Source organism: Numida meleagris, chromosome 2 (genome assembly GCF_002078875.1).
Source record: "Numida meleagris isolate 19003 breed g44 Domestic line chromosome 2, NumMel1.0, whole genome shotgun sequence".
Classification (NCBI taxonomy): Eukaryota; Metazoa; Chordata; class Aves; order Galliformes; family Numididae; genus Numida; species Numida meleagris.
In genome coordinates this window covers 101012451-101040147 of record NC_034410.1, presented here as the reverse complement: position 1 = coordinate 101040147, position 27697 = coordinate 101012451, and the positions used below count along the sequence as shown (strand labels likewise).

Genomic DNA, 27697 nt, shown 5'->3' with positions numbered 1-27697 from the left:
TATTCAGCTGTCATAAGACTAAGGGCCCTTCAGCACAGTCAGGTCTTATGCAGCAATTTAGAAAGGGAAAAGGAATCACCCTACGCACCATTTCTGGAAGGGGGCTCACCTGGACTGTTCGTGGACGCTGTGCATGTTCCATAGCACGCAGGAGTCATCCATGACCACAATGAAAGGCCACACGCACTGACGCTTCACTCCCAGTTCCTCCAAGCGGTTTCGCTCCAGCTCCAGGTTGTGGTAGGAAAGCTCCTTAATAAGAAATCTGGCAGCACCTGAGGAAACACCGTAAAGAAGACATACAGAGATCTTAGTTAGATTTTATCAGTCTCTCTTGTCCAAGAAAGGCTATGCAAAGATCTGCAAATCCTTTCTGAACTTAGAGTTCATCTTAGTTTAAGAAGAAATCAAAATGTCCATTTTTCAGTGTGAGTGCTACCTAAAAGGCAGATACAAAGAAAAGTGGATCTTTTAAGAGACTACAGAAAATGATTTGGTGGGCATTAAAAGAATAACATAAACTAAAAAGTGGCTGAGATCCTAAAACTGAAGCTACTTAAAACTTTATGCAGGTAAAACTCTGAAACTCCATGAAAATGAAGTCCAAAGTTCAAACCCACGGCATTCAGCTGCAGTTAATATTTAGCTTCAGCTGACCAAAAAACAAAATTTGTGTAAAATGCCTAGAATGAATGTTCACGCATCAGGGCCGAGTAAAATGAATGAATGTAGTCTATAAACCATCATATTTTTAACTGAGAAGCTACACACAAATATACAATTCATGTCTCCAACAGCATTTCTTATAAACCATCACATTTTGCACACGGATTGCTGCTATCACAGCACTGGAAACTCTCTCAAACAACATGATCCGTGTTGCCCAACGTGGATGTTGACAGTTTCACAGCACTGATGGTGTCTCTTACCAACGCCAGCATTGTTGAACATGCCTGGCAGGACGAGCATGATGTGGTTGGGCCAGTACTTGCGGTACAGTGGCATTTCGTACTCCTTGACTACGAGAAGGTGAAGGTGGCTGATGCCTTCCATCGCATGGTAGAGGTTCAAGAGGCCGTGCTCGTGACGTCCACTCGATGGAGTGAAGATAGGACTCTTGACTGCATTCAAATTCTGGTAGAACAGGAGATATTTGGCCAACGTTTTGTAAGAAGCAGGTTATTCCTGATATGGATTTTTATTTATTATTTACACCAGTCTTGAACGTTATTGATCACTGCAACACATGGGATGGATACTAGGAATGCAAATAGGGATGAGTCTCTTCAAAAAGCCCAGTTCTAAGGAGAGTAAGGCAAGAACTATGCAAAGGACTAAAACAAAACAACACCACCAAAAGATAAGCCAGCCAACCATCATTAGTTTGCAAATGCTAGTCAAGCTGACTGCACTCAGCACATGTAGCCTCCAAACAGATGGGAGCTGCACACGCACCTTGTCAGAAACGAGTGGGAGACGCATGCTTTCTAAATGTTTCCCTTGCTTGCTAAAGACAAAATGGCTTTCTTTGGACTTCGGGATTATAAAATGCAGTTGGACCTCTTCTCCTAGCATCGAGGATGAAAATGTGAACGCATGCAGAGTGGAGTCAGATACCTGTATAAAAATAAAAAAAGCAGAAGGATTTGGAAGCAGGTAGTCCACAAGGAACATATGTCAATCTGCTCTGGCAGTCATAACACTGGCAGCCACCAGAGAAGGACATCCATATTTTCTTTCAGTAACTGAAGTTAGCTTTATTATACTTTCATTTTCCTCTACCACAAGCTACATTATTTAGGCATGTAACTTCCCCTGCTATTGAAACAATCATTTTTCTATACCAGTAGTCATCTTTGACCCATCTGGACTTTTCTGAAGTTTGATTGTGCTGTAAAGTATTTATCAGTATTTACAAGGAGAAATAGAACACATCTATATGCATATACACACAAGGGAAAAGAATGTCCAAACAAATTTTCCCCAAAGATTCAAAGACCACTGCATCATATGAGTGCGCCTCCACAGCACAATGCTCTGCGCAGAATGCTCTGTCATTCAGAGGCAGCAGCAGCATGGCCACATTAGTATGGCATTTTTCCAGTGACTATCCTCCTCAAAGCAAGAAATAACCAAGGCAGACCCTCCATTAACAAGGCCATGAAGTATCTGGGTGAGCCTGAGTTCGCACAGTGCATCACCGAACCATGCAAACGCATACAAAGTGCCAACATATCTGGTAAGACTTCTTCCTAGAGAGGAGGTGTCTTACCTCAAGATCAAATCCTTTACTATTAGCAGTCACCCCTCTATAATCTTTTCTAAAGAACCAAAATAATTAGCCTAAGATGAAGCACAAAAAGGGTTTTATTTAGATTCTGTTAAAGCATTTAATAATCTCTGTCCCTTCATAATGTTTGCAATCCAGTGACTCTCCTTTGGATATATAATTTCTCTGAGTTCTCTCTTACAGTTCTACATACACAACGTGTAGTTACAAGTACAAGTAGATACTTCTATTCATTACTAGTCATTATTCTTGACCAGATGCACAAAGATGTGTAAAGAGAACAACAGATGTCCTTTGGGAGGATTTGCTTGTGTCAACGTAGGTAATGAAGCATGAGGTTTAAAAGAGATTTGCTGGTGCAGCTCTGTAATAACTGACATTGTACATTTCCAGGTCAGTGTGTCTATGCTGTGTTAGGTTAATAGCAAGCTGCTGGCAAAGATTAGTAAGCAAGAAAAGAATGAATTGAGATAAGAAACCTCAAAGTAAACTACTGGTGGTAGTTAATAAGTAATTCTGAACTACTAATCAGGAAAAATCTTACCTGCCTGCCTCCCATGAGCAAAAATCTTTATTTTGAAGAACAAAAGATCAAGAGGATTATGAAACAGTTAAAAATGATCCTTTTTGTCCAGTGACTCGTAAGCTCCTGCTGAGAAGCAGGTATGGTTACCAACAAAGGGAGGAAGAAATAGGCCGTGCAGTCCCCCACCAGAGGCTGGCTGGCATTTAGGTAAGACAAGCATCCCTCTCAGTGTTACAGCCTTCTCCCATGAGACACTAGGAACCTTTTGGGTAGGCTGAATAATGCTCTGGCTTGAGACAACTAGTCACAATATTCACCCTTTGTCAGAGGCAGCTGGAGAAGAGAACTGCTCATGCAGAACGCAGCAGACACAGTTGATGCTCCAGGGTCTGTAGCTCAATATCTCCCCTGAGAATGGAAGAAATTAAACAATTCCATCTCAGGGAAGGTGAAAGCATGAGTCTTGAGACCAGAGTGGTATGCCTGGAGAGACCACAGAAAAATCAAGGATGCAGTTTACCCTTGGGCCTTGGCACCAACCTGTGCAGCAGGATTAATGTCCATGTACTGATGGCACTGCTCACAGTGATGGAACGTGTTGTAAGCTGCGTATTTTGTCAGCATCATGGACACAGTCTCTCTCTTCTTAGGTTCCTCTGACTTCATTTCCTTGCTTGTTTCTTTATGCAAATAAAAGAAGAAAAAGAAATTTTATGAGCATTCAAATCCAGAGATTGTGATCCTTGTAACAACTGTAAAGAACAAATTGTTTTGCTCTGTATCATTTAGAAGAATGAAGGCTTTTCTTAAGTTCACATGTCCAATTAAGATAATAAAAACCTAATTTTTATAGGGAAGTATTCCTAGAAAATTCTCCTTTTACTTACCTTGTTTCACTCTTGACAGTTGTTCCGTGTACACTGGACTTATATTTCTGTACTTGGGGTCATGTACGCTCAGGTCAAAAGACATTTTACTAAAGATCTCGATATCTGGCCAGTGGTCGTTGCTAGACTGAGCGATTTCACTGCTTTCTGTATGATCTGCAACAACACACTTTAGGTAAGCAGTATCAGACACCCACTAAACAGTGCTTACGTCACGTTTGCTGATTTACAGTTGCACAGGAACTCACACAAGTGTACACACACACACACACACACACACACATATCACAGACATCTCTGAACATCATCAGCGTTACCAAAATCGAAATTATGGTCAACATAAAGTCACTTCAAACAAACAGCAGTACCTTGGAAAATGGGTGCAGGTGAAGCAGCCTCATGGGTAACTTTCAGCTCTGCTCTTTGTCAAGTTGCTTAGGTATAATTCACTCTGATTTATACATAAACTGCTCAGAAGAACTGTTTGTGCAGAAGATAAAGGCAGAGCCTCCAGCCCCTCTGTGGTTCCCTTTTTAGTACATGGAAAGAAGAGCACTGGGCAAACAAGATGCAGAAGCATCCAAAGGCAAGAGGATCAAAGCAAGGAGAAAGAGAGTGTATAAACATATAAACTAGTAGCTGAGTTGATGATAAAGGCAGTAAAAGATAGACTTCTGTTAGAGAACAGGATGTGGCAGCAAGTATCAACCAGAACTTTTTCGCTTCATCCAGCAGAGGTAGGTCCAAGGTAGAAAATCAAGTGTGAGCAACAACATCAGAAAGCACTGTCCAGAGATGACAAGCTGAAGTTTGGTGTGAAGCTTGAACAGGAACTGATCCAGTTTAAAATTAGAGAGAAGAATACACAAGCGTAGGTAAATGAGGTTACTGATTTCAGAAAGGCAAACTCAGATGAAATGAAAGCTGTGCCACCCTACCCAGACTGACTGGTAGGAAGATGCTGGTCAGAGGTTATTAACCTCTCTGGCAGCGCTCGAATTAACATATGCCACTCCTCAAGTGAAGCCCATGAGTCTGTCCAACACAGACAAATCCCGAGACAGCTGGCCCACTGGACTGAGAACACCAGGCACTTTTCTACAAATGAGACTTGGATTTCTTGGAGTCACAGCTGCCAAACAATCAGTAACCAGCAAATGAAGCAATGCAAGATTGCCAAGAGTAAGGCAAAAAGGATACTACGAATCTACGAAGTCCAAGAGAAATGGAAAAAGCTCATCAGCAAATGAAGTTTTGCCTCAAACAGCAACAAGTGCAAGATAAAAAAAACTTTACCAAATATCAAGCTGAGGCAGGCCTCAGCAAAGCACATGAAAACGAACAGCAATTTCCTTGGCTCTATCACCTCAGCTAGGTAGATAAGCATGTGTGTTTTGTTTTAAATTTTGATACACACCTAAATGAATGAGAAAGAATAATCTTCATGCCACTTTCCTTAAAGAAAAGGAATGTGAAATCAGGTGTAAACCTGACTGTACCACAAGCACAACGCACATACTGTCACCGTTTCAGAGGACATCTATGAAACTCTGGGTCCATTACTTTGACCTTGGTATAAAGATGGAGTAAACAAAAAATAGAATAAAACGCAGCATAGGTTGACCAAAGAAATCCTGTGTTATGTTCATTACACAGATGTGACATATCTATTTCCTTAAATAAAGGAAATGCGACACATCTTATCTTTCTGGGCTTAAGTATTTGATATGATGCTGTATGAGAAATCACATCAGTTGAAGAAAATGGAGACAAGAAATGGTCTGTCAACTGAACAAGTTGATTAAACAGAAGATGGCAGCACATAACATCATAAGCATTGATGTTGCTGGAGATTACCAATGAAGTTAAAGAGATCAGCAGGGGGGCATACTGCTTAATATTTTCACTAACGTCATTGCCTCAAAAAAAAAAAAAAAAAGCAACAACACACATTGCCTTAGATTTGTGTCACCAGCAAACTCAAGAGCCACTGTCAATATAGAGAAGGCACAGAATATCAACCAGAAGGAATTCAATGAGCCCAAAAACTACAGCAACAGAAACTGGGTGACATTCAGCAGAAAAAATGGAAGTCATGTGTACAGTCAAGGTCTAATAACAAGCATTTCTGCCGTAGGCTGGGAGTCTGACAGTTGAAAACCACTGTGTTGCAGAGGGACCCGCAAGCACAGACTAAGCAGAGCTGTCAGTGAAATGGGGAAATGGAAAAGACAAGTGCAATCACGGGTTTCATCAATCAAGGGGCTTTCGGTGGAGGCAAGGAAATACGCAAGTTGTTGCACATTGTATTGGTTAAATATCCTGCATCACATCACATACATTTCTGGTCAGACGTGCTGGAAGGATAAATTGAAAATAGATGTACAGACAAGCTACTAAAAAGATGAGAAGAATAATGGGCTTGTCATTTGTGAGGACCCCGCAAGCTGGTTCAGGCTACCTAAATGAAAGCTGAGAGGGAGTAAGATTTCTGCATGACTATATCACATAAGTAAATATCAAAGAAGAGTAAAAGCATTTTAAAACAATATTTTTTTCAGTCTTCCCCAACATGTTTATAACTGGAACACAGGAACATCTTTTGATTGGGGAATAAAAAAAATATTTTCAACCACCAGAGCATTCCATATCTAGAAAAGCATTCCATTAGAAGCTGTGAGAGAAAAAAACCCACAACCAGAAACCCCAACTAAAACCCAAACTGCTCTTCTGACGCACTTTCACACATTCCTAGAAGCGGTGTGACGCATCTACTGCGATCACAACAGCCCAGACTGTCTGGTTTTACATTCTGACTTCATCCCAAGTTTCTGGGGGTATTTTAGTTCAAATAATGAGAAAATAACAGTACTCAAAGTTTCAAATCGAAAGGGAATACATTTATTTTTTAAAATGTGTACCTACTTAATTAAATAATATTAATGTCTCAGGCAGAAAAGTAGCGTTCTTCAATCTGTCTTTTCTGCTTAGAAGTAGCCACAGCTTAAAAATCAGCTAGCAGAGATACTGCAAGTATCAAGCAGATGTTTCCCATATAGAGTTTTATATTCACTTTCAGTTTAGTGCCATATAAACATACCAGTCAAAAATGCACTTAAGAGTTCTCAGTTAAGCCCAATGTAAAATTTACATTTTTGTTAATCTATTTTTAAACATATGCAGGTATCTGCAAGTCTAGCTGCCCATTACTAGACAGGACAAGTGGCAGGTATGACCAATGAAGTCTTTTTGTAAATTGAAAATACTTGCCACTGCTTACCAATTTGTAACGGAGTCACTAAATAATGTATATTAAGAATGACTTCTAAATACTCACTAGCATTAATTTCTTCTTCATCGTACACATCTACTTCCAGCAACCTGATCAGCATGCGGAAGAGAATCCTTAGGAACTGCAGGTATGAGCCAGTCTTTCCTACCTGAACCAGAGATGAAAAAAGTGACTCAGATTAATATGAAAGAAGGATACATTTCACATAAACACATTTGGCCTAATGTCTGATATTCTGCCATTTTAGTTCTTCCTGAAAACATAACACGACTTAGTATTCCCCATTATGCTGAATGGCATTACAAAGTTGATCTGTGAGGAAAATCTGGCCTAGAGCCTGTATCACTTCTGTATGAAGAGAGGTGGGCAGTGATTGACCGCTTGTCCACTAATACACTCATGGCAATTTAATGCCTGGTGCAATTCACAAGTATGCCATATAAGCTTAAAACATGAAACATACAGAAACATCCTTCTTCTCTTTACCACCTCCAGCATGAACCTAACCTTCAAATTTGCCTGATTTTTGATCTCAAAACACATCGTTGGGTGCAACTTTGCACTTGAGAGGCTCGTGCATCTCCACCTGCAGCTCTGGCTGCTAGAGCAGTCCTCACCATTGGTCCGCTCATCCTGCCAGAAGGGCAAAAGGAAGGAACTGTGCTCTTACTTGCGGTGGCCCTGTCAAAAGCAGCCGCCTGGGGTGAAAAGTCCTTGAGCTGGATGCCTCCCCCTGATTGCTGAAGTCTGCGTGGTGCTGCCGGGCCGTCGTCCACTGCCTGTAGTAGAGCGACTGCTCCTCGCTGCTCATGTCCTTGTGAAGCAGAGGCCTCAGAGAGCTCAGCCAGGACACGTCAGCGTGAGGCAGCAGGGAAGAGGAGGAAGGCAAATTCCCACTTTTCTGTGAGCTCAGGAGGCAGTAAGCAGCTTTTGAAAGAATGACGATGCGTGGCAGTGCAGCGCGGATGGCCTTGCTGTCTTTGGTCGAATGACCGGGCCACCGAAACGTCTGAGAGACTGACGACAGCGATGACAGTTTTGAAGTAGTGCTGCTCGCCATCTGGTTACCCAAGGAGTCACATTCCTGTTTCAGAGCCTCTCCGGCTGTGAACCCTGGGTAAGTCCCCTCATCTACCGAGCTGTGTGCAACCATGTGAAAGTTAAGTGATGGTGCTTGCTTCTGAGACTTGTCTGCAGCGCTTGAGGAGCTCACACCGTTGTCAGCCAGGGACCCTGGTGAAACAAAGAGCAGGTAATGGACAGACATGGCTGACATGAGACCACGCAAATAAATCCTGAACTCACTTGATGCAGGGGACAGTCCTAACCTACAAATACTTCTGTTCCATGAGTACAGCTGGGAGAGCTCACCATGGGCTGTAGACCGGTGTTCCACCATTTAAAAAAAAAAAATTTTTCTCTTTTGTTGGAGAGGCAACAGCCATTCTTTTCAAGTTCAGAATCCAAGCACAAGTGTCCCAATTCCAAATGAATGCTAATCCCAGTATGTTAACTATCACTTTCCATCTGGGATTTAGAATTTGTTGGTATAATCTTCTGAAATTCAAGTATAAAACACCACTGTATACACAGATCAATTTGACCCTCCTTTCTATGGAGAACAGAGCATTTATTTCACTGCAATTCTAACGCGAGCTGGGCTACGGTCCCTCCTCCATACCAGCCACCTTTCTGTATGGTAATTTCTCGTGCAAAGCACAGGCCCAATTCAGCTGTCGTAATACCTCAAATTCATGCGGAAGCAAAGGGAAGGACCTGGAAGTGCCAGAGGAACACAAGGAAGGAAAAGCTTGGTGGGGGATGATTCTCCACTGATGCCTGAAGAGGAAGGGCAAGACCCAGCCATTCTGCTGGTCTTGGCCAGGAGGCAAACATCCACCTTCACCCACAGCTACCCCCACAGTTACACACCATTTTGCTATTCCTAACATTTTATCCCATCTATTTCCATCCTGGTTTCTAAGATCTTTTCAGGATCCAGCAGATGAAACTATCGCAACTGTGAAATGTAAGTTTAAAAAAAATCATAAGGACAATTAGGTATGGCATCCCATTTTCCGACTGCAACACTTTGTCCTTTTAGCTGCAGAGAGGAAAATTGCTCACTGTGGCAAGAATCTGCTAGTAATAATTCACTGCTTAGCCTGCAGCAGGATACTTCCAAGCTGTCCATGTTTGTTGAAACATCTGAATATTTGCACTCAAATTTCAAAGATGTATAAATGAAGATTTACTCTTCAGAGCAGCAGCAGTTAACTGACCTGAGGTTCCAGTGACAGCGCTGCTGTTACTCTGTGGTCTGTCCAAGTCTATCAACAGCTCATCAGCGTCATTCTCGCTACCATTTGCCTTCTCATGCTCTTTCTCACTAAGGTCAAGAGCTACAATAGGCCCTCGAATCACCTCCTTCGAGACATAGCAGCACGCCAGGCCCACTTCTTGCTCTAATGCAGTCCGAGTTAAGTAGCTTGAGTCAATTAGCCGAAGGTCACAGTACTTCAGTGACCTACAAAATCCAACCAAAGAAAAAAGGATGGTTTGTCTTCCGCAACTCTGGAGAATATTCTGTACCTTTAACTGCTTATTAAATATTCATGAACAATTTTAGTAGCCATGAAATATCACAAGATTTTAAAATATTCAGCACGTAAGTCGTGCTCCTCAGTACTTGGCACAGGTGTTCACTGACCCACACAGTGCAGGAGCCTTTCTTTTCACAAACAGCGCTTCCCAAAATTTTAAACTGCTCCCAAAGAAAGCCTTCTAATATGCACTTCTCTGTGAAAAAAAATAACCAGTTTGTATCAAACCACTTATCCTTCCCCAAAGAAATATTTATTTAAACATTTTTAGAAAACAACTGTATCGCAAGAGCAGTAACAGCACCTGGGGAAGGTTTCTCCCAGAGGATCCTTGCCAGTTAAAATAACAATGCAAGGTAGACCTTCCAGATCCTGATAGGTGCGAGGAATCCAGTCGTCCTGCTCATTTCCCCTCCAAGCCTGTGAATGGAGAATATTCAAGTCACATCTAAATGACACCTTTTAAACTGTCACTTGCTTTTATTTCCAGTTCCTGCTTTTTCTTTGTATACAGGATTACAAGTCTTTTGTTTCAGCAGAGCTTGGTGAACATGGCTGTGCCCATTTTTGTTCTCTGGTTTGGATGCAGCCTCCTAGAACACTGCTCTGTCTTGAACAACACTAACTTTCTTGCATTGATGCATAGCACCCACACTTCCAGATGATACAGGCAGTATTTGATCAACAGCACAAGCACACTACAGCAACTGTTAACAGGAAGCAAAGCCAAATGACTCAGAGACTGTCACTTAGAAAGGCAAGAAGACATTCTGCCTTTACAAAAGTTCCAGAATCAGCAGGTGTTTGAGCTACAGCATATTACTCTGCTGGAAGAAGCTTTTCTTTCCATCTTTTTAATAATGTACAAAATGGGTTTGGAAGAAAACTTGAACCTAGCCGAGGCACAGTCTACTTTCTTGAGTCACACAGATGGCAAACCCAACCACTCATTTGCCCATTAAAAACAAACAAACATAAATATATAAATTACTCTTCCCAGCACAGATGTGCAAGAAAGACAAAGCTGTCTTGACAGAGCAACTAGATTTATGCAAACTGTATAAAAAACATGACCCGCAGAGAGAACCCTGTCCTGAATTCCCTCTCCATTCTGTTCTCAACCTAAATGCTCAGCCTGTTCTTTCCTCACCTCTCCTCCATCCCAGAAAGGCCATGTTTTATGAGTCATCTTCTCAGGCAGATGAAGGGGATTGAAAAGGAGGACTCAACAGCAGATCAGTGACTCAGCATGACATTTTACCTTTTGAAAATTTCCACTGAAATGAGCCACGATTATTTCTTTCTTAGCCTAGGAAGAACATGATTTGGACTAGTATTCCCCTCTATTGTTACGGCTTTAATTCTTTTTTCTCAGCCCTGATTTCCTTCCTCTGCTGATTTCTGCATCCTCTATGTAACATGTTAGTAGAAAAAAATTATTTCTCCAACTACCTAACAAACTCTATGGCTCAGTTAAGCAGCCTCGGAAGCTGAAATTTTTAGGCTCAGCAAGGTTAGCCTGGCGGTGTGCCAGCCTGCTTCTCCAATTCTGGAAGCTTCTCAGAAAATGCAAGGCTAGAAAACGAAATAGGGGAAGAAAAGTTCAAAGATTATTTTATTTATTCTAGCCTAAAGGTTTAAAAAGAAGCTCAGGTGCCTGAGGCTTTCAGCTGTAGACTGGCACACAGATGTATTTCTTGTCCACAATACTTAGGAGGGGTAGACAACTGCAGCCCTTTGGTCTCCTCACTTCCAAATGGCTCCAAAACTGATTCTTCTTATGCTTAAAAGGTGAGCTCTACAGCCATGACAACAGGCCTGCTCAACAAAACAGTTATTTAAATTATTTCCCATTTCTTCTTTCATTCTGAACCTCCAGTTGTTCCCTCCCTCTTGGAGCCCAGCCTTCAGCCTCCAAGGCTGCCACAGGGCTCATCTGGTGGAGGAGACATTGCTCAGCTACCAGCACCAAAGACCACAGCCCTGCTGGAGCACAATGTACACTGGTAGCTTGCTCTTAGGAAGAGGCTAAGTCAAATCAAACGTTCCCTCCCCACTCTTCCAAAAGATTGAGATGAAGTTTCACCCTCCCTGCAACCTACAGCAGCTATCAGTGTGACCAGCACTTCATGCCTCAGCCTTACCAGTAGCCTACTCTCCTCTCCTCTATACTCACATGGAAAAGTAGGCACTGATCCATTCCTCACCTGCTCTTGTTCTCCAGCTTTAGTATTCCACTTAACATCAAGAGAAAAGCCTAGTGCCAGACCAGCAGGTATAGCAGCCAAGCAAAAGCCTCACAGGTGATCATCCTTCTGGAGCACCCAACTGAGATAACCCACTTGAAAAGACACTACAGACTTCTGTTTGGGCAACTAAATTCCTCTTCTTACTCACATGAATCTTTCAGAATTTAGGGTTTTTTTTTTCTCTAGTTGTTTAGAAGGAAAGAAACAAGACCAGAAGCCGATAGCTTTGTTTACTCCAGAAAAGCACCTTATGTTGCGGGGAAGAGGAATAAGAATTATTATTTAAGAGTTTTTTTTCCTTTTTCTATCTGATCAAAGCCCTCTATTCAGATCAAGGGCTATATGGATATTCACCTGCATCACACTATCACACACATCCTGATCTCTACAAAAAAGCCTAACAGGCTGCTCTAGCAACATGCATGGGGCTGCAAACATAAGACAAAGGGCCATAAAGAAAAGCCCAGATTTGAAGTCTAGCAAAACAACAACAACAACAACAACAACACGCCCACCAGCAGAGCACAGAGCTGTTACCTCACAACTTATTTTCTCCTTTGCTATTTTTCTTCCCTCCTCTGCTGCAGACAGGATTTAAGAAGCAGAAGGGGTGGTTTCTTAAAGGACATTTTACCTGGTTTTGGCTGTGGAGAAGGTCTTTAGAAGCTTTGCAAAAAGGCTCATGCATTTCCTTCATTTTGTGTGTGTTTTTGAACACACTGTAACTCATAATAGAGCAGAAAATGAATCTCTGTGTGAGACTTAAAGCAGGAATCAGGACAGATAACCTGAACTACTCTCAGGCTGGTACCTACGAAAGGCAATCAAACTTAGTTTAATGTATGTAGTGAGGTTAATACAGGAAGTGGATGTGGCTGTTTGTACCAGGCTTTCACAGGTCCATGCACAAGTTTAGCTTGGTGCATACATGCTATGCAGAAGAGGCTTTCAGCATGCAGTGGTTTGAGACAAGAAATCTACAAGAGATTTAGCTGTTACCAGAAGAGCAGAAGGAGGAAAGACAGAGCATGCAGTTAGATACACTAGACAGATAAGTGGGTGGTAATAATTAGTTTGTCTAGGGAGATGTGAGCTCTGCTTTCGGAGATTCAAAGAGGAAACCTATCTGACTCATGCCGATATTCATTTTTAACCAGTGAGAAAACATCTGGTGTCTGACTTCAGGAATTCAGAAGTCAGGGTTCAGAAACAACTCATTTTTTTTTTCTGAGTTTCTAAATCATTTAAACTCACCAGAAGTACAGTATACCTCCTTAGAGAAAGATACAGAACATTCACCCTTCTCCTGTACAATAATCAACTTAAAAACACGTGACAAGGCACAAAAAACATGTCCAACAGTCAGATGACTACAAGGGTCATACAAAGAAATAGTTTCTGCGCTAACCTTCAAACGTGTCACAAAGTGTTTCGCAACAGTAAGCTCTGAGGCAGGATTCCCAAGGAGGATCTCAAAACGATACTGCAGACCTAACTTGTCTCTTACTTCTTGCAACCTCTCCTTGGCCAGCATGGCTAGCTGCACAGATGGCACCCTAATGACGAGCATGTGGCCACAGCCATTCTTATCCTTTCCCGGAGAAGTGATAAGGTCATCCATTATGCTGAGCGTTTCAGGCGTGCTGTGATCTCGTAGCGAGGCCATGGTCGTGAGAGACATCAGAGCTTGGGAATACTGCTGAATGAGAAGGTAGCAGCGAACCACCATGCTGTGCAGCCGTGGATACCTTTGGGGAGATAACAGCTCTGTGTTAGCACATGCAAAATCAAAGCAGTGCCTGAAAATTAACCAAACACCAGGACTGTAGGGTAAAGAAGCGCCCATTTTTCTTTACTGCTTAAAGAAAGAAGTCTTTAACTTTCACAATGTCTTTGCACCAAATCTAACCATGTTTTAAGCAAACATTCCTCGAATGCAGAGAATAAGGAAAGTCCTGCTCTCAACTAAATGGAATGATAAGCTTCTGTTATCTTCATTAGGGAAATAATTTCAACTTAAGTTCTTCAATTGATGGAGATATCAATCATCTCAGATCTGGTTCACTCCAAGAGCTCAGGCTAATAATTGCTTTGCTGTCCAGGTTTTTTTCTTCTATGAACTCAGAGGGCCATCACCGCTTTAAGTGGTTTCTGTAAAAAGTTCTCCATGATTTCCCATTTCCCACCTTCTCAGCAGAAAGCCGGACTTACCAGAAGGGACTGCTGGCTCTGAGCCAAAACTGAACTTGCACTTTGCCTTTTAACCTATGTAGTCTATGTTTCTTTCTTATTACAGCTATATTCAGTGGTAACAGATAAGAACTCAACAAATGAAATACTAAGGAAAAAAAAATTAAACCTACTGAAGTTAAAAAGCACTCCATTTCTACTCATTCCCCACAAGTTCACTCATTGCCATAACACATAAAAAAAATTCAACGCTAATACACTTTGAGTACTAGCCTTGTTCTCCAGAAGTCCAGATGACTAAGAGCTCCAAATTTCACTGCTCTCTTTCTTGAATAATTTAATAGATAGTATGAGATCCATCTGAATAAAGTTTTGAGCCTGTTACAGTAGCTCTATAAACCACAATCAGTAGATTTTTAAACACTTATTCGCCTTAATATACTGACCTATACAAAATAAAAAAAAAAAAAACAGTACCGAAGATGGAACAATCCTGTTCCATTAAAAATCAAATCACGACAACTATAGTTTGAACAGTTATAATTGACCTGTCCAGCTGATATGCAGAATAGATTAGCATCCACATTGCTGGAAATCATAGTATTGCATTTGTTTCTGTAATGTGCATATGTAATTATATATTAGAGATGCACTATGAATCTAACTTGCTCAGGCAGTTGCAGGTTACCAACAAGCCACTTTCAAGTTTTGAGACACAGGAATGAAAACCACAGCCAGCTAATGAAATAAATAAAATGGAAGGTTTTGAAATGATATCACTCACCTGGGACACTGCTAACTAATCTGTCGGCAGTCTCAGCAGACAGACACCAGACATGAAGGGGCATGAAACTTCACCTAGCTTAGTGAGGGCTGAGCCAAAAGGCAAGAGCACCTGTGAGCATGGACTGCCACTGAATGGGCCTCATAATTCTACAAACGAATGAAATATATCCCTTCCTTCTTATTGAAAAACACAAAAAATTTTGTTACAAAAATAAAAACTTCACATGCAACAGATCTCAAGATCAATATCAAATGTCATCATGTCTTCATCCTCTCATGATGGGGCTGATAAGCATATCTGTACACTTAAGATCCCACTTCAGCAGCATCACACGTTACTATTTACCTTTCTAAAAGCGTGGTGACCATTTTTTCAAAGGTTTCATCACATCTCAAAAGTGGACTTGTGACTCCCCATTGGAGAGATTTGCTGTATTCATTCAAGCCAAAGTACAGCTTGTCTTCACCTGCTGTGTCATCCTGTTTCATACAGAAATAGCAAAAACATACAAAAAGCTGGAAATACTTCTAACTGTAAAGGAAAGCATCCTTTATTTCATTTCTTCTCCTATAAAGACAGTATTGGCTTGTTTCAAAGAATACAATAAAGTTTGTATTGTTTATTACAACTTATTATTTGTCTACATTTATGAAAAGACAAGTGTAGGCCCTTTCAAATTGTTCAGTTTATCTCCCACCTTTGATTGCAGGGGTTTTGCAGAATCCTACTATTTCTTTTCTGACTCCTTATCTCTGGCTCTATATATACTGACAATTGTTAGCTCATTTCTCTCTATTTAAAGCAGAACCTGAAAACAGAAGGGTTATTTATTTCCAAAATTCTTCTCGATCGTGAGACTCGACACAATTCTAACGACAAACAGAAACTGATTGTTTCTTTGCTAGAATGTAAATCTGCTAACAGCAATCAGAAACGCAGTGTTTGCTGCCTGAAATTTCATGAAGTGCTTTCTAGAAGCACAGTGCGGTCTCCAGTGCATTTACAACATCAGTGATTACTAGGAATGTAATTAATCACAATCTCCTCCTTTTCAGCGGGTTATATTTTTAATTAGAAGACCGAAAGTTGCTCTGGGGATCAAAAAATTTCCAGACCACTTTACAGAATGTCACTATAATGTCTTATATTAACAATCAACTGAAAAAAGTGAATATTCATTCAATCCTTCATTTCCACTATTCTATTTGTTGCTAGCAAAAGCTAGACTACTTGAAAATGGAAAGTCAGCTCCAGAGGTTTCCAGCACACCTGCACAGTTCTGTCTGACCAGAGCATAAGGAGCCACTACTCATCTTATATGACCTGGATAACAGAAAACATGTGATTCCTCGGCCTAAAGGTCAATCGTACCTCTACTGCCACCATCCCAGGATTGTGTAGCTAGAACCCAAGCAAACAAACACCAGTAGAGAAAGAGCTCCCTTCTAACATTTTCCTTTAATATATATCTGCTAGATTCAGTAAAATTAACAATTCTGTTAAAATTCACAATTAAAATTATAAATTAAACACTTACCACAGTATCGAATTGTATCCAATGTACCTCATTGCTAGAGCTGATCCTGGACTGCTGCGTTTGCAAGGCGTAAGGAAAAGAGCTGACCTGAAGAACAAGGAGGTTGAATGCTTCAAGGACCTCCCTGCAATTAATAACTCTATCAGCCAGACCATGACTAGGCTCACCATGTGACAGGGAACTCGAAATGGCACTGCAGAAATAAGAATGCAAAGAATTGCCTTACTGACATCCTGAGATTCAATGGATTACTCTCTCTCCAGAAAAATCTCCAATGGCACTGAGAATCACAGCTCGAGAAACTCTTCGAAAAGGTGGAAGATGTCAAAAACATTTGAGTGCTCTCTACAGTTAGAGTCAGGCAAGAAGGGAAAAAAACTAAATAAAGTACTAAATATGCTGAAAGTAAGACACTGAATTAGTGTGCCAATTTAATTCATCATAAGATGGAGGTAACCAAAAATACGCCAAATCTGAAGAAGTCTCTCTTACAGAAGAACGCTGTTGCATGAGTTGTGGGGTTGGGATACAGTAACAGGTTTACAAAATCCACAGGATTTTTCAGGCAGATACAACATTCTTCTGAGAGATTAGTGATCTTGATAGTCTCCTGTTGTCATGATTTCCAGCTCCTGGAATCAAGCTGGCATCCAGGTTAAATTATAATTCCAAAATCAGCGTACACCAAACACAGTAACAAAAATTTGATGAGGGGCATTAGGCAGGAAGAATACTGCTATTAGGTATTTTTAGGCCTCCATCAGGGAAAGTATTTTCTTTATTGACTCTGCTGTCAAGTAAGTCCCAAAGCCTTATGCACCACATCTAAATCACATTAACATTTTTCTCCTCAGTTTATTCTAGGAACAATACCAGAACAAACAGCTTTACTTATTTTTTTCTTTTTCCATAGAAAAGTTATGATTCAGTGTGAAGAAATTTTTCTTAGCATGTGTGTATGTTGTTCTTTGCAGACCTAACACCATCCAACTTTAACAGAACTGCTGTTTTTTAAGTCCTTTTCTTACAGGAGCTAGGATATTTTTCAGAAGATGTTACTGAAAAGTTAATTGTCTGTAAGCCTTCTCATTTCAAAAACAACACTATCATTAAAGACAAAAACATGAATTAAAACATGACTGGTTTGTGAACATGGGAGAGTTTTGAGTTTATGCACAGAAAAAAACAACACAGAGAAATAGGGAATAGGAAAATGACAACGAAGTAAGCAAAGTTGTAGAATTCCACTCTCCTTGTCAAATTTCAGCACTGTAGAACTTACCCCTATTAACAGTTTTATTAAGGATCTGAAAATCCAAAGCTAGTCTCATCCAACTTCAATGGAATCAGTTAAGAAATATCAGACCCAAGCAAAAAGACAACATTTGATTCTGTGGAAGAAAATGCCTTAGACCTAGAGAAACATCTGGGTATCAAAAATGAGTCTTTTGAAATACATAACAGAAAGATACCAGAAGAGGATTGTTCCCCTTCAGTACATTGAATCAGCTACCTTGTTAAATCCACATGAGCGTTGTCATGAACCAGCACAAACAGTGTATATGGATTCTGCTTCACTCGTTTCATGAAAACTTCAAATTTCGATTGAATCTCATTGTCTAGCCGAACCACGTATTTCTCAGCTCTCTGATATGCTGTTCCATTGTCTTCTAGGCCCAGGTCCACAAGGACACCTGCCAGAAAGGAGAATGCAACAAAAACCTTTTCCTTTGAGTACATCCAAAAATCAGGTGTCATCTGTAGATATTATCTGCCAATATCAGAACTTATTACTGATAGGCCTTAGTAAGAAGACGGAGATCAGAACACACTTTCTCTCACAGTGGAGACTGCCATTTGCTTTTTGACTTCTGGATTTCCTTCAAAAAGTGCCTGAAGACCTTTCAAGACTTCTCACATTAACAGCAACAAAAAAAATTATCCACAAAAAAACTCCAGAGCAGCACTCAATTGGCAGTGCTCCATGATATTAGGGCAAACTTCCCCATTTTAGGTCATAGTAATCTTGCTAGAGTTAGAAGTTGTTAATCTCATCTTACCTTTAAAAAAATCATAAAATTAAGTAAAACTAGCTCTCAAGAATATCATTTTTTTCATGCTCTTTTTCATGCACTACCTCAAGGTTAATGTTCAAATGTCAGTAAAATACAACTATTCTCTAGCAGTCTTTGTAATGATGAATTGTCATCATATTCATGAAATAGGCAAGATGTAACATATATAGCTTTGAACACCTTTTGAATTAAAGAAGTAGCAACAAACCATAGTGATACTGCTCTACTATACATTTACGAGGGTCTTAATCATTTTTAAAACTGTGTAAAAAAGTAAAGCAGAAACCACTCACTCAAAAAATAAAATAAAGTAAATGTAAAGCACTTAACTGATATCAGACAGGAATGTTCTCCAAAGAGAAACTCTTACACTTTCCTGGGCACACATCAATCACCACCAGACTGTATAAAAAGGGTCATTCTCAAGGGGGATGTATTCTATCATCTGCCTCCTAAAGATTTCTTGTTCTTCTTTAAGCATTTGGCATCAGCTATGTTCAGACGCAGAGCTTGACATAAAATTTCACCATTTGAATGAGTAAAGCAATTATCATCTGCTAATGCAAGTGCATTGCTCACTCATTTATTTTTATCCAAGAGCTTCCTGCACATATCCCTGTGCTTAATACACAAGAGTGTAGGCACAAATGTGTACCTAGAATGAACTGCACTAGCAATTACAGGCGTTAAAAAATCTGAAGAACTGCATTTTCTCATCCTCTCTTTCTCTTGACAGTTGAATGTTACTTCGAGTCGTACGTTCCTCAGTTCCGCAAGAATTTCTTTTGTCGCTTATGTGATACAGTCTCAGCCTAGTCTAAGAAAGGAATATATTTTGAATTCATCAATAATACCAACTAAAGGAGCCAATACAGGGTGTGCAAAATACATGTTGGTGTAGCTTATTTCTGCATTTATATCAAATGTGACCTAATAGCAATCACATACTTCGGCCTGAAGTAACAGTTTCTTTTCCCCTCCCCTCCTCTTTACCTGATTGTCGGATCCGTTGCAGGGTCTGCTGCACCAGGACTTCCGAACGGGGAACTATAACGATGAAGTCTACTTTGCTGAAGTGGCCCAGATCCAGGCTCTGATTGCCACTGTCTGCTATAGCACAAACCTGGGACAAGAGCTTTCTGGCAACTGTAAGCTGTGGCTGGTAAATTTGGAAGGTATCAACATCCAAATCTAGAGCGTGTTTGTTTGAAAAAGAAAACAGAACACAAGAAACATGTTTACTTTCCCACCCCCCCAATAAACATGACCAACCAAACAGCCTAATCTCTATTATTGGGGAAAAAGAAAATAGCTCACCAGAATAAATTCTAACACAGGTCACAAACATCATCTTTCTCTTTTTTGATCAAAATGTGATTATCTGTCAAATGACCTTGAGTACAGCACTCCCATTTTTTAAATGCCTTAAATGTTTTGAGGATTTTAAAGGGTACAACCCAAAGAAACCTCAATGCCAACAAAGTAATATGCACTCTGCTAAATGAACCAACACAGACATAGTATGCATATATTAGAGACAGCTATACAACCCTAATCTTTTCCCGAAGCTTGCAGTTCTCTTTCAGAAGCTTCCCTCACTTCCTCCTTCTGCCAAGAGAACCATCCATGAGTGCTAAGGTTGCTGTACTCAGGGCACTGTGGCAGGAGAGCCACCTCACCTATTAACCTGAGGAAATTGAGCCAATGTTGATAGTTCTACCAAAAAGATTCTAGCAGGGCAGCAGGGAGTTCATTCGTACACCAGCTCTACTCTGCTTGAACCTCGCTCACTCTAAATTAGCACTGAGATAGCCATATGTCTGTACACTGTCTGATACTGAACGTATACTGTGAATGGAAGATAAGCAAAACAATTAAGGAACAGATTACTGAAGGGGGGGAGCATTTTTTTTTCTAAATTTGTTTAGAGGTTTTTTCATTTTTAGCAAGACTTTAGACTCAAATCAATTTGAATTTAATAAATGTCAATATAGTACTAGCTGTAGAAAACTTGGGGGCTGGAGTTTTCTACAGGCATATATCAGAGCATTCATATTTCCTAAAAGAAGAAGCATATTCCTATATTTCAGTATTTCTAGTAAGTATTTTCTATGCCCAACAATCCATGTTTCAGTAGCCCTTGAACTTCTGCAACCTGCAGATTACAAATAGTAAATAGGATTTACTACAATTACATTACAGTTTTTGTGTATGTCACTTCTTCTAGTACAAATGAAATCCAAATTAACAGACTGTTTATCATAAAAATTTCCTAGGAGAAGGTTCTCTAACAGATAAATAAATAAACCCAGATCTACTGCAAGGCTAACACAAAAGAACTGTACTTCTTTTTTCAAGTAATAAGTCGCTTTATTAAGTGTTTTCACATGGAAGAAAATGTGAATGTATTTGGGGTCAAAACCTGATATGCCAATTCTACAAAGACAAACATGTGTTTGTGTGTTTCTGTTTATCTCCTGTTCAGACCTGCCTCAGTACTTATTTCCATAGATCTACTTTGGGTGGAAGGTCCCACTCACTGCCTAGGAAACTTACCTCTCCTTTTTTTATTCATTATTCCCAATAGCTTCAGTCATTGTACAGCCACATTTTAAAGACAAAACTAGCTCAGAACAATTGTTTCAGAAAACATGGAGGTTTTTAAGAGCATCACTGTATATCATTACATGTTAAGAACAACAGAAAAATAAAAGGGTCAAAATACGGTTCTCACTTCAAATTAACCTTGTGAGGAAGCTCAAGGCTTGTCCTTCTGGGGATGCCAGAACAAGGTACCTGGCTGCCACCCTAACTGGATCTTCTGATCCATGTGGAGACTGTAAACCATCTTATTTTAGATCAGATTTAACACTGAGCTGATTACCTTGAGCTAACTAACGTGAACCAAGAGCATACCTTTCTTTCACAGGGAAAGCAAAGCTTTATAGGAGGTTGAATTTGCTTTGATACTAGACCTAAAACAATCTCAGTGTTCACGGCAGCTCAATGTATCTTCTTTTACCATTACTGTCATACAAAAAGGAAAGTGTGGTTAAGACTTGTTAAAACGTTGAGTAATTAAAGAATTCCTAAATGGGAAAATGATAATTAACATTTTTAGACAGACAACTCTACTTCATCCTTTGCATGTATGCATCTCGCCACGTTATGCTGAATAAGTACACATCTCAGGTAAAAAAATTATAGGCTGTGCCTGTCTATCGCATTCAATCCAAAATCTTTAAAATACTTTCCTGAAAACATGGGAATAAGAAAGTCCCAAGTCACAACTGTGTAGCATACACTCTTATTACCACTTAAATGTGGACAGTGAGGAATATGAAAAGTTAAGATACAGGAAGACACCTGGGGAGATTGGGAGGAGAACACAGCTCCCCTCTGCGTTAAGCCCAAGATTACACACCTTTTCTAGGTGTACAAGGGTGAGAAAAGTCCACACTGACACCTTCTCTATTCTGCTTAGTGCAGATGATCATATATTTTAACTTTGGAATTATCAAACACAGAGAAGTAAACACTGCTGAAGGTTATTACTGAGATTTTCTGTCCAAGAGACTGCTTTATTTCTACATCCAGCTGGCAGTATTAGTATTTGAAAGTTGGCACAGTGACTGCAGCCTTCAGACTCTTCTGAGGCACATGCATTTTGACATTTAACAACCTACTCACTTATTTCACATCTTGCACATAAAAAACATTACCTGTTTCTTGTGTAGATACCATGGCAATTGCCTCCTGAGATGATACACACTCACTCACATCTCCATTAAAAGGAATAATGACACTTTCTCCTCGCTGCTGCAACATTTTCTCTAGCAGCTTGTCCAAATCATCACCTAGTTAAGAAATAACAACACCAAATTATCTGGAAGCACTTTTAAGACAAATGATGTAGAACATGGCATACTCATGTTCTCACATGGTTGATGTAAAATCTGTGAAGGGGAGGAAGGCTGGAAATAAAGGGAAGAGAGGGAAGGAGATTTTGCTAGTTAAATCAATTCCAAAAGAAAAAAAGAATCCACAGCTGAATAATCTCAGTTCTGTGCCTTTATAGCTAATGGTGACATCTGATGATTACAAAGAAACGCACACTGTAAAAACAGCCTCTAACCTATGCCAAAAGGACAAAGAAGAACACTCATGCCCTCCTATTACATTTAACAGTACCAACAGTGTTAAAAACGTTTTGTCAAAGGATGAGTAATTCTCACTACACAGTGAAAGGATAAGATGAGCACTTCTTTACACTCATTCAGCAAAGAGAAAGAAGTAATGCGTCTCAATGGAGAGGGAAGAGCTGTCTTCATGCATGCGTGCATTAGCTGCTGAACACCAACCCTAAAGAAATTACACAATCACTGCCTTCGTTGGAACTTCTGTTTCTTAGGATCACTCACCTAGAGAAGTATTTTTGAAGTGTGATGCCAGGAAACTAACTTTCCCCGTGATAAGCTCATAACTGATCTCTTTCAAAAACTCACTGGTGGTAAGCATGCTTTCTGCAAGTGCTCTAGATTGATACTGACCTGGAGAAGAGTGGAAAAAAAGCAAGATTCATCTATAATACAACGCAATGTCAACACATGTTTTCATTCTAGAGTTAAGAGGCGTGCTAACCTTCAGTGATGGATCTCCACCCACTGGGAGAGAAGTCTCAAAACAATTGAGATAGTGACAGAACAATTAGATATGCATATAGCATATCCTTTGCCAGCTGTCGCCCGTAAGTTCGCACCTTGGGTAACGAATAATATCCAAAATAAATGTTTGTACCTTAGATGGAATGGAGGATTTTGGCTAAAAATGAAAAAGTAATTATCCTCAGTGTGGGGAAAAAAAAGAAGACATTACTAATTTATCGGCTTACAAAACTCACTTCCAGTCAGACACACATATGCACACACATGTCACAACCAATCATCAAAGAGGAATCTAAAAATCAACATGGTAAAAAGGATAAAATAATATCATGTTTTACAGAGATCTGCAGAAGACTGTGGTCAATCCAATACTGCCGTGTAAGATGGCATAGCTGTTACATGAAAGAGAGAAAGACAGACTAATTTGCCACTGGGTCACTCCAAGATATTTTCTACAACTGCCTCAAAAACAATAAAGTTTCAGGCCTCTCTAGGGGTAGTAACCACTACCATACAGTTGTTTTTCCAGGTTCCTGTGGACACCAGCACACCAAGTCCTGATGGAGGAACAGCAAACTGTGACATTGCAGTATAACAACACGAAGGAGAATAAAAAGAACAAAACGTATTTGAAAGCTGGAACAATGTCCTGACAAAATGCATTCAAAGTGTACTGCAGATGTACCTACCAAGGACTACTACGCAGAATTCATTTCCTCTTATCTTTGATGCACAAATGGCAACTACATAATCTGGTAGCTTTTGCTGATGTTTCATTTCATTGAGTGTCCTCAATGTCTCTGAGATGCCCTCTGCCAGAGAGTTCTGGGTAACCACCACGTGCACGAGGTCCCGAGACACACTGGCAATTAACCGAGCGAGCCAGGGGAGTTGAGCTGGCGACACAGAGATGCACTGTGCACTCATCTGCAAGGATCGCTCTCTCAGAGTGAACTCCTGCATCGCTTTCAGCATGATCTGCTCAAACTCCTCCCTCAGGGGTATCTGGTCAGGACCTACATTAAAAACAAACAAATAGAAGGACAGTATCTCATATCAAAATGTGAACGAACCAAAAATAAATTCTAGTCTGCCTTGACACGAGGAGTTCCTTCACTGTATTTTTAAATGTAAAAACCCACTCTCTACTCAGTGGATATCTACCTGCATGACATATTCTTGCTTTTTCTTATTAGAATCCCCTCTCTCCCTCTGTACTTTCTCTCCCAGCATCCCTCTATTTTCTTCTATTTTGTCAACGAGGTATTCCATTTTATTCCTAGCATTTCTCCCTCAGAAACTGGTGGGACAAACAAGGGGGTGGGGAAATACGTGCCTGGAACAGAAGGATTAATCACATCACCTCTATATGTCTTTACAGCAGGAAATACAAATGTTTATCCTCGCAGTCTAATCACAGCCACGCAGTATGACAAAATCTGTCACTGGTCTTCATGTTGGTTTTCCTCATTATTCATACTAGTAAACTAATGGATGCAAATGAACATGCTTAACTTCTTCTTTCACAATTTAATTCAGCACATTTTCAAGCTCATAAATTTAAGAAGCATATGTACATGCAACTTTACATCTACATTCCTTAGAGTTTGTAAATTATACTGTGAACTTCAATTGGAAAACAGAAGTTATCCTACCGTAGTATAAGTCACTCAGCTTTAAGTAACATTTTGCTCAATAAGATTTATCTTACAGTCAGAGATACTCAGGAACAGATTAAAAATATTCATGAATGCAAAGCAAAATGTAACCATACTTTAAATTGCCTAGGTCCCACGTCAGTGCCAAAGCAGACGGCTTCACACTTCAGCAGTTTGCTTTTCTATGACAAAAAGGGGGGATAAATACCAGCAACATGTGAAATGCTGTTTTTTTGTTTGTATGTTTTCTTTCAGGGCCAAAGACAAGAAGCAAAATGGGTAGTGAGAAAAGAAAACAAAAGTTGTGACAGAAGCAGGCCAGGGAGTGGGTGAATAACCCAAGCACACAATCTGTAAATATTGCTGCCTGTTGCCATTTTACCTTTTTGAGAAGATGGAGAATGTCACCAACCAATTACCTACCATAGCATGATAAGGTAAATACAGACTTCTGAATGCAAAGCTGTCTCCATTTTTTTTGCACACTGAGAAGTTCTGATGAACCTCATTTAACACATGGACACTATGGCCTACAGAGCATGGATGAGGGTTATGGACATAACTCTCTCTTTATAATTCTCTTTTTTTTTTTGGAAAAAATATTTTCCTTTCTAAGGGAGCATCTTTGAAAATCTCAAAATAGCAAAAGTAAAAGTTAGTTGATAGACAAATAAATAACTTTCTGCAGAAAAAAACTCCATCTGCAATGTATCAACCACAACAAAAAAGATGTCTTAAACTAAAAGGACAAATTGAAAGCCTCTCTACGGAAATGAGTTCTCAGAGGATCATCTCGACTTTAGAAAATCAAACTGCTAAGGAATAATACCATATAGTATTCACATCTGAGAAAGACCTTATTAAAGTAGTTATGTTTTCAAAAGCATCTTCAGTTTAAGCTCAGTGCCATCCAGTTCTGGGAACACACACTTCACTGTGTACCCCAGATAGTCCTCCAGACATCTAAGGCTGGGGGCATTGCTAGGATAACCTCTCGAGGTTTGGGTGTCTGCATATCCCTTCCACAGAATACAGAGGATTGTTCTTGCACTGAAGAAGAGCACAGTCAAATGGATTCAACTGAGAAAGAATGATTTTATAAATCTAGACTCGTAGTTAACAGATGGTCCAGAAATCTCCAGCTGAAAATCCAGAACGCAGACCTTAGGGTCACATATGCTGAAATTGTGTTTGTAGAAACAACAGTGCAATAATAGAAAGCAGAAGATTATAAATGATAGAATATAAGCCCCATAGCAAATGTGGGCACTTGAAGTACAAAATTAAAACTTGAGAATACTTTGTTGTGAATTCTGTCAAAGATAACTAATGTGAAATCTGAGTAAGTGAAGGAAATAGACGGTAAACATCACTGAAAACAAACACAGTTCTTGATCATTTTTAAGTTATTCCCTCATCAGTCAGCAGAATTTATTTACAGCAACATTATGGCGTACAGTCATAGCTTTAACTGTGAATTGTCTTCATGGTAGGTTCAAAATTGAAGTATTAGAAATGTACTTACTTTGTTTGCTGTAATTTGTAACATTGCTGTGGGATTTCTCAGTTGGTTTCAGAAAACTTAAAAGCATTTTATTACAATAAATAACGCCGCCATGGTCTCACAGGGAGACTGAAAGGAATTCTCACACATACACATAGCCCTACATACATAGTTTTGGCAATATACATATATTACCAAAAAGGAGAACTTACATAAATAATACACATATGATCTGCACTCCTATACAGTTTTATGCACAAATATTTTGCACAAGCAATGAGATATAAAAAAATTAGGCAAGGCTCAGGCTATGTCATTCTTCTGTCTTCTGATCTTTGTCTTTATCTTATGCTTTTGTAATATACTCTGGAAGAAATAATAGCTTTTTAGACCTTTCTCAAGAAAGATGCTCACATGAATAAATCTTAATTTATGTGTGCTGTTTGTCTTTTCTCCTCATCAAAAACTTTGGGACATGGCTGCCCTCCAATCTTTAATCTGCTTTGTTTTTACAAAATGGGATAAAGTCTACAGTTCAATGCAACTGTCAGGACTCCCAACAGTTTTCAGTTTGGAGCAAGATCAAAACCAGTGCCATGTTTTGATCCCCACACTCTTCAGAATGTTTCTAACTTTTCCCTCATTAGGCTCTTTCATCTCACAGTGCCAATGCCTATCTTCACATAAGGCCAACCAGAAAACTGCTCAGCTTTGTGCACCTAGGAGTAAAAGCCAAACTCAACACCTGCTAACAAAGGAATTTCTTTATTGTGAAGGCATGGTGCTTACTATACACAGCTCAGCTCAGCTCCCGAAGCTTTTGCTCTAGCCTGCAGCAAGAACAGACTAAACATCTCCTAAGGTAGGATTTGCTTAGGGAATGAGATTCACTGATTCCATAGGCTTCAATAAAAAAATATTTCTAATCAGAAGGGCTGTACCAGCTGGCCACATGTCTCTCTGAAGGAAGTTTGCAAACTGCCTCTATCAGTTCAAAACTGTGTGAGGCAGCTGGTTTTAAAATGAAAACTCTACAGACCTTCCAATGAGGTTGAAAAACCTCAAATAACAAATATAAGCCCACTGAAAGAACAGCAAGAGAAAAACATTCACCCTGTAAAGAAAAAGAAACACTTTGTCTGTTCCAGTCTGGCATACAATGGACTATTAAGGGTATTTCTCAGCGGAGAATGATAAATAAAGCAAACAGGTCACTTAGGGCATTACAACACAGAAGATAGCCTTCTTCCTGTCTGCAACAGAACTGCATCAACAGAGAACAGCAGAGCATAAGAACACACGGGTTAAACTGACACAGAGCACATTTATTTCCCAAATTATAGAGTTATCACCAGTTGCATTTCTTTTGAAACGTCTGCACATTTCACACCATTATGTATTACAGATGCTTTAACAGAAATCTAGTACAGGAAAA

The 27697-nt window shown here is 39.9% G+C and overlaps 1 protein-coding gene across 11 annotated transcripts in view; it reads right to left on the bottom strand.

The window, feature by feature from the left end:
- GREB1L (growth regulation by estrogen in breast cancer 1 like) overlaps window positions 1-27697 on the bottom strand; it is a 128199-nt gene that overhangs the window by 6568 nt on the left and 93934 nt on the right. For all 11 annotated transcript variants that reach the window (XM_021385629.1, XM_021385631.1, XM_021385637.1 and 8 more), the window contains 17 exons: window positions 23790-24116; window positions 22858-22986; window positions 22159-22293; window positions 19430-19627; window positions 17875-18055; window positions 16362-16554; window positions 15170-15303; window positions 13256-13595; window positions 9903-10018; window positions 9278-9522; window positions 7666-8228; window positions 7041-7143; window positions 3704-3859; window positions 3357-3496; window positions 1456-1617; window positions 930-1134; window positions 110-275 (listed from right to left, as the gene is read on the bottom strand). In XM_021385629.1, the coding sequence (XP_021241304.1) occupies window positions 110-275; window positions 930-1134; window positions 1456-1617; window positions 3357-3496; window positions 3704-3859; window positions 7041-7143; window positions 7666-8228; window positions 9278-9522; window positions 9903-10018; window positions 13256-13595; window positions 15170-15303; window positions 16362-16554; window positions 17875-18055; window positions 19430-19627; window positions 22159-22293; window positions 22858-22986; window positions 23790-24116 (3493 nt within the window). The remainder of the gene's footprint in view (window positions 1-109; window positions 276-929; window positions 1135-1455; window positions 1618-3356; window positions 3497-3703; window positions 3860-7040; window positions 7144-7665; window positions 8229-9277; window positions 9523-9902; window positions 10019-13255; window positions 13596-15169; window positions 15304-16361; window positions 16555-17874; window positions 18056-19429; window positions 19628-22158; window positions 22294-22857; window positions 22987-23789; window positions 24117-27697) is intronic.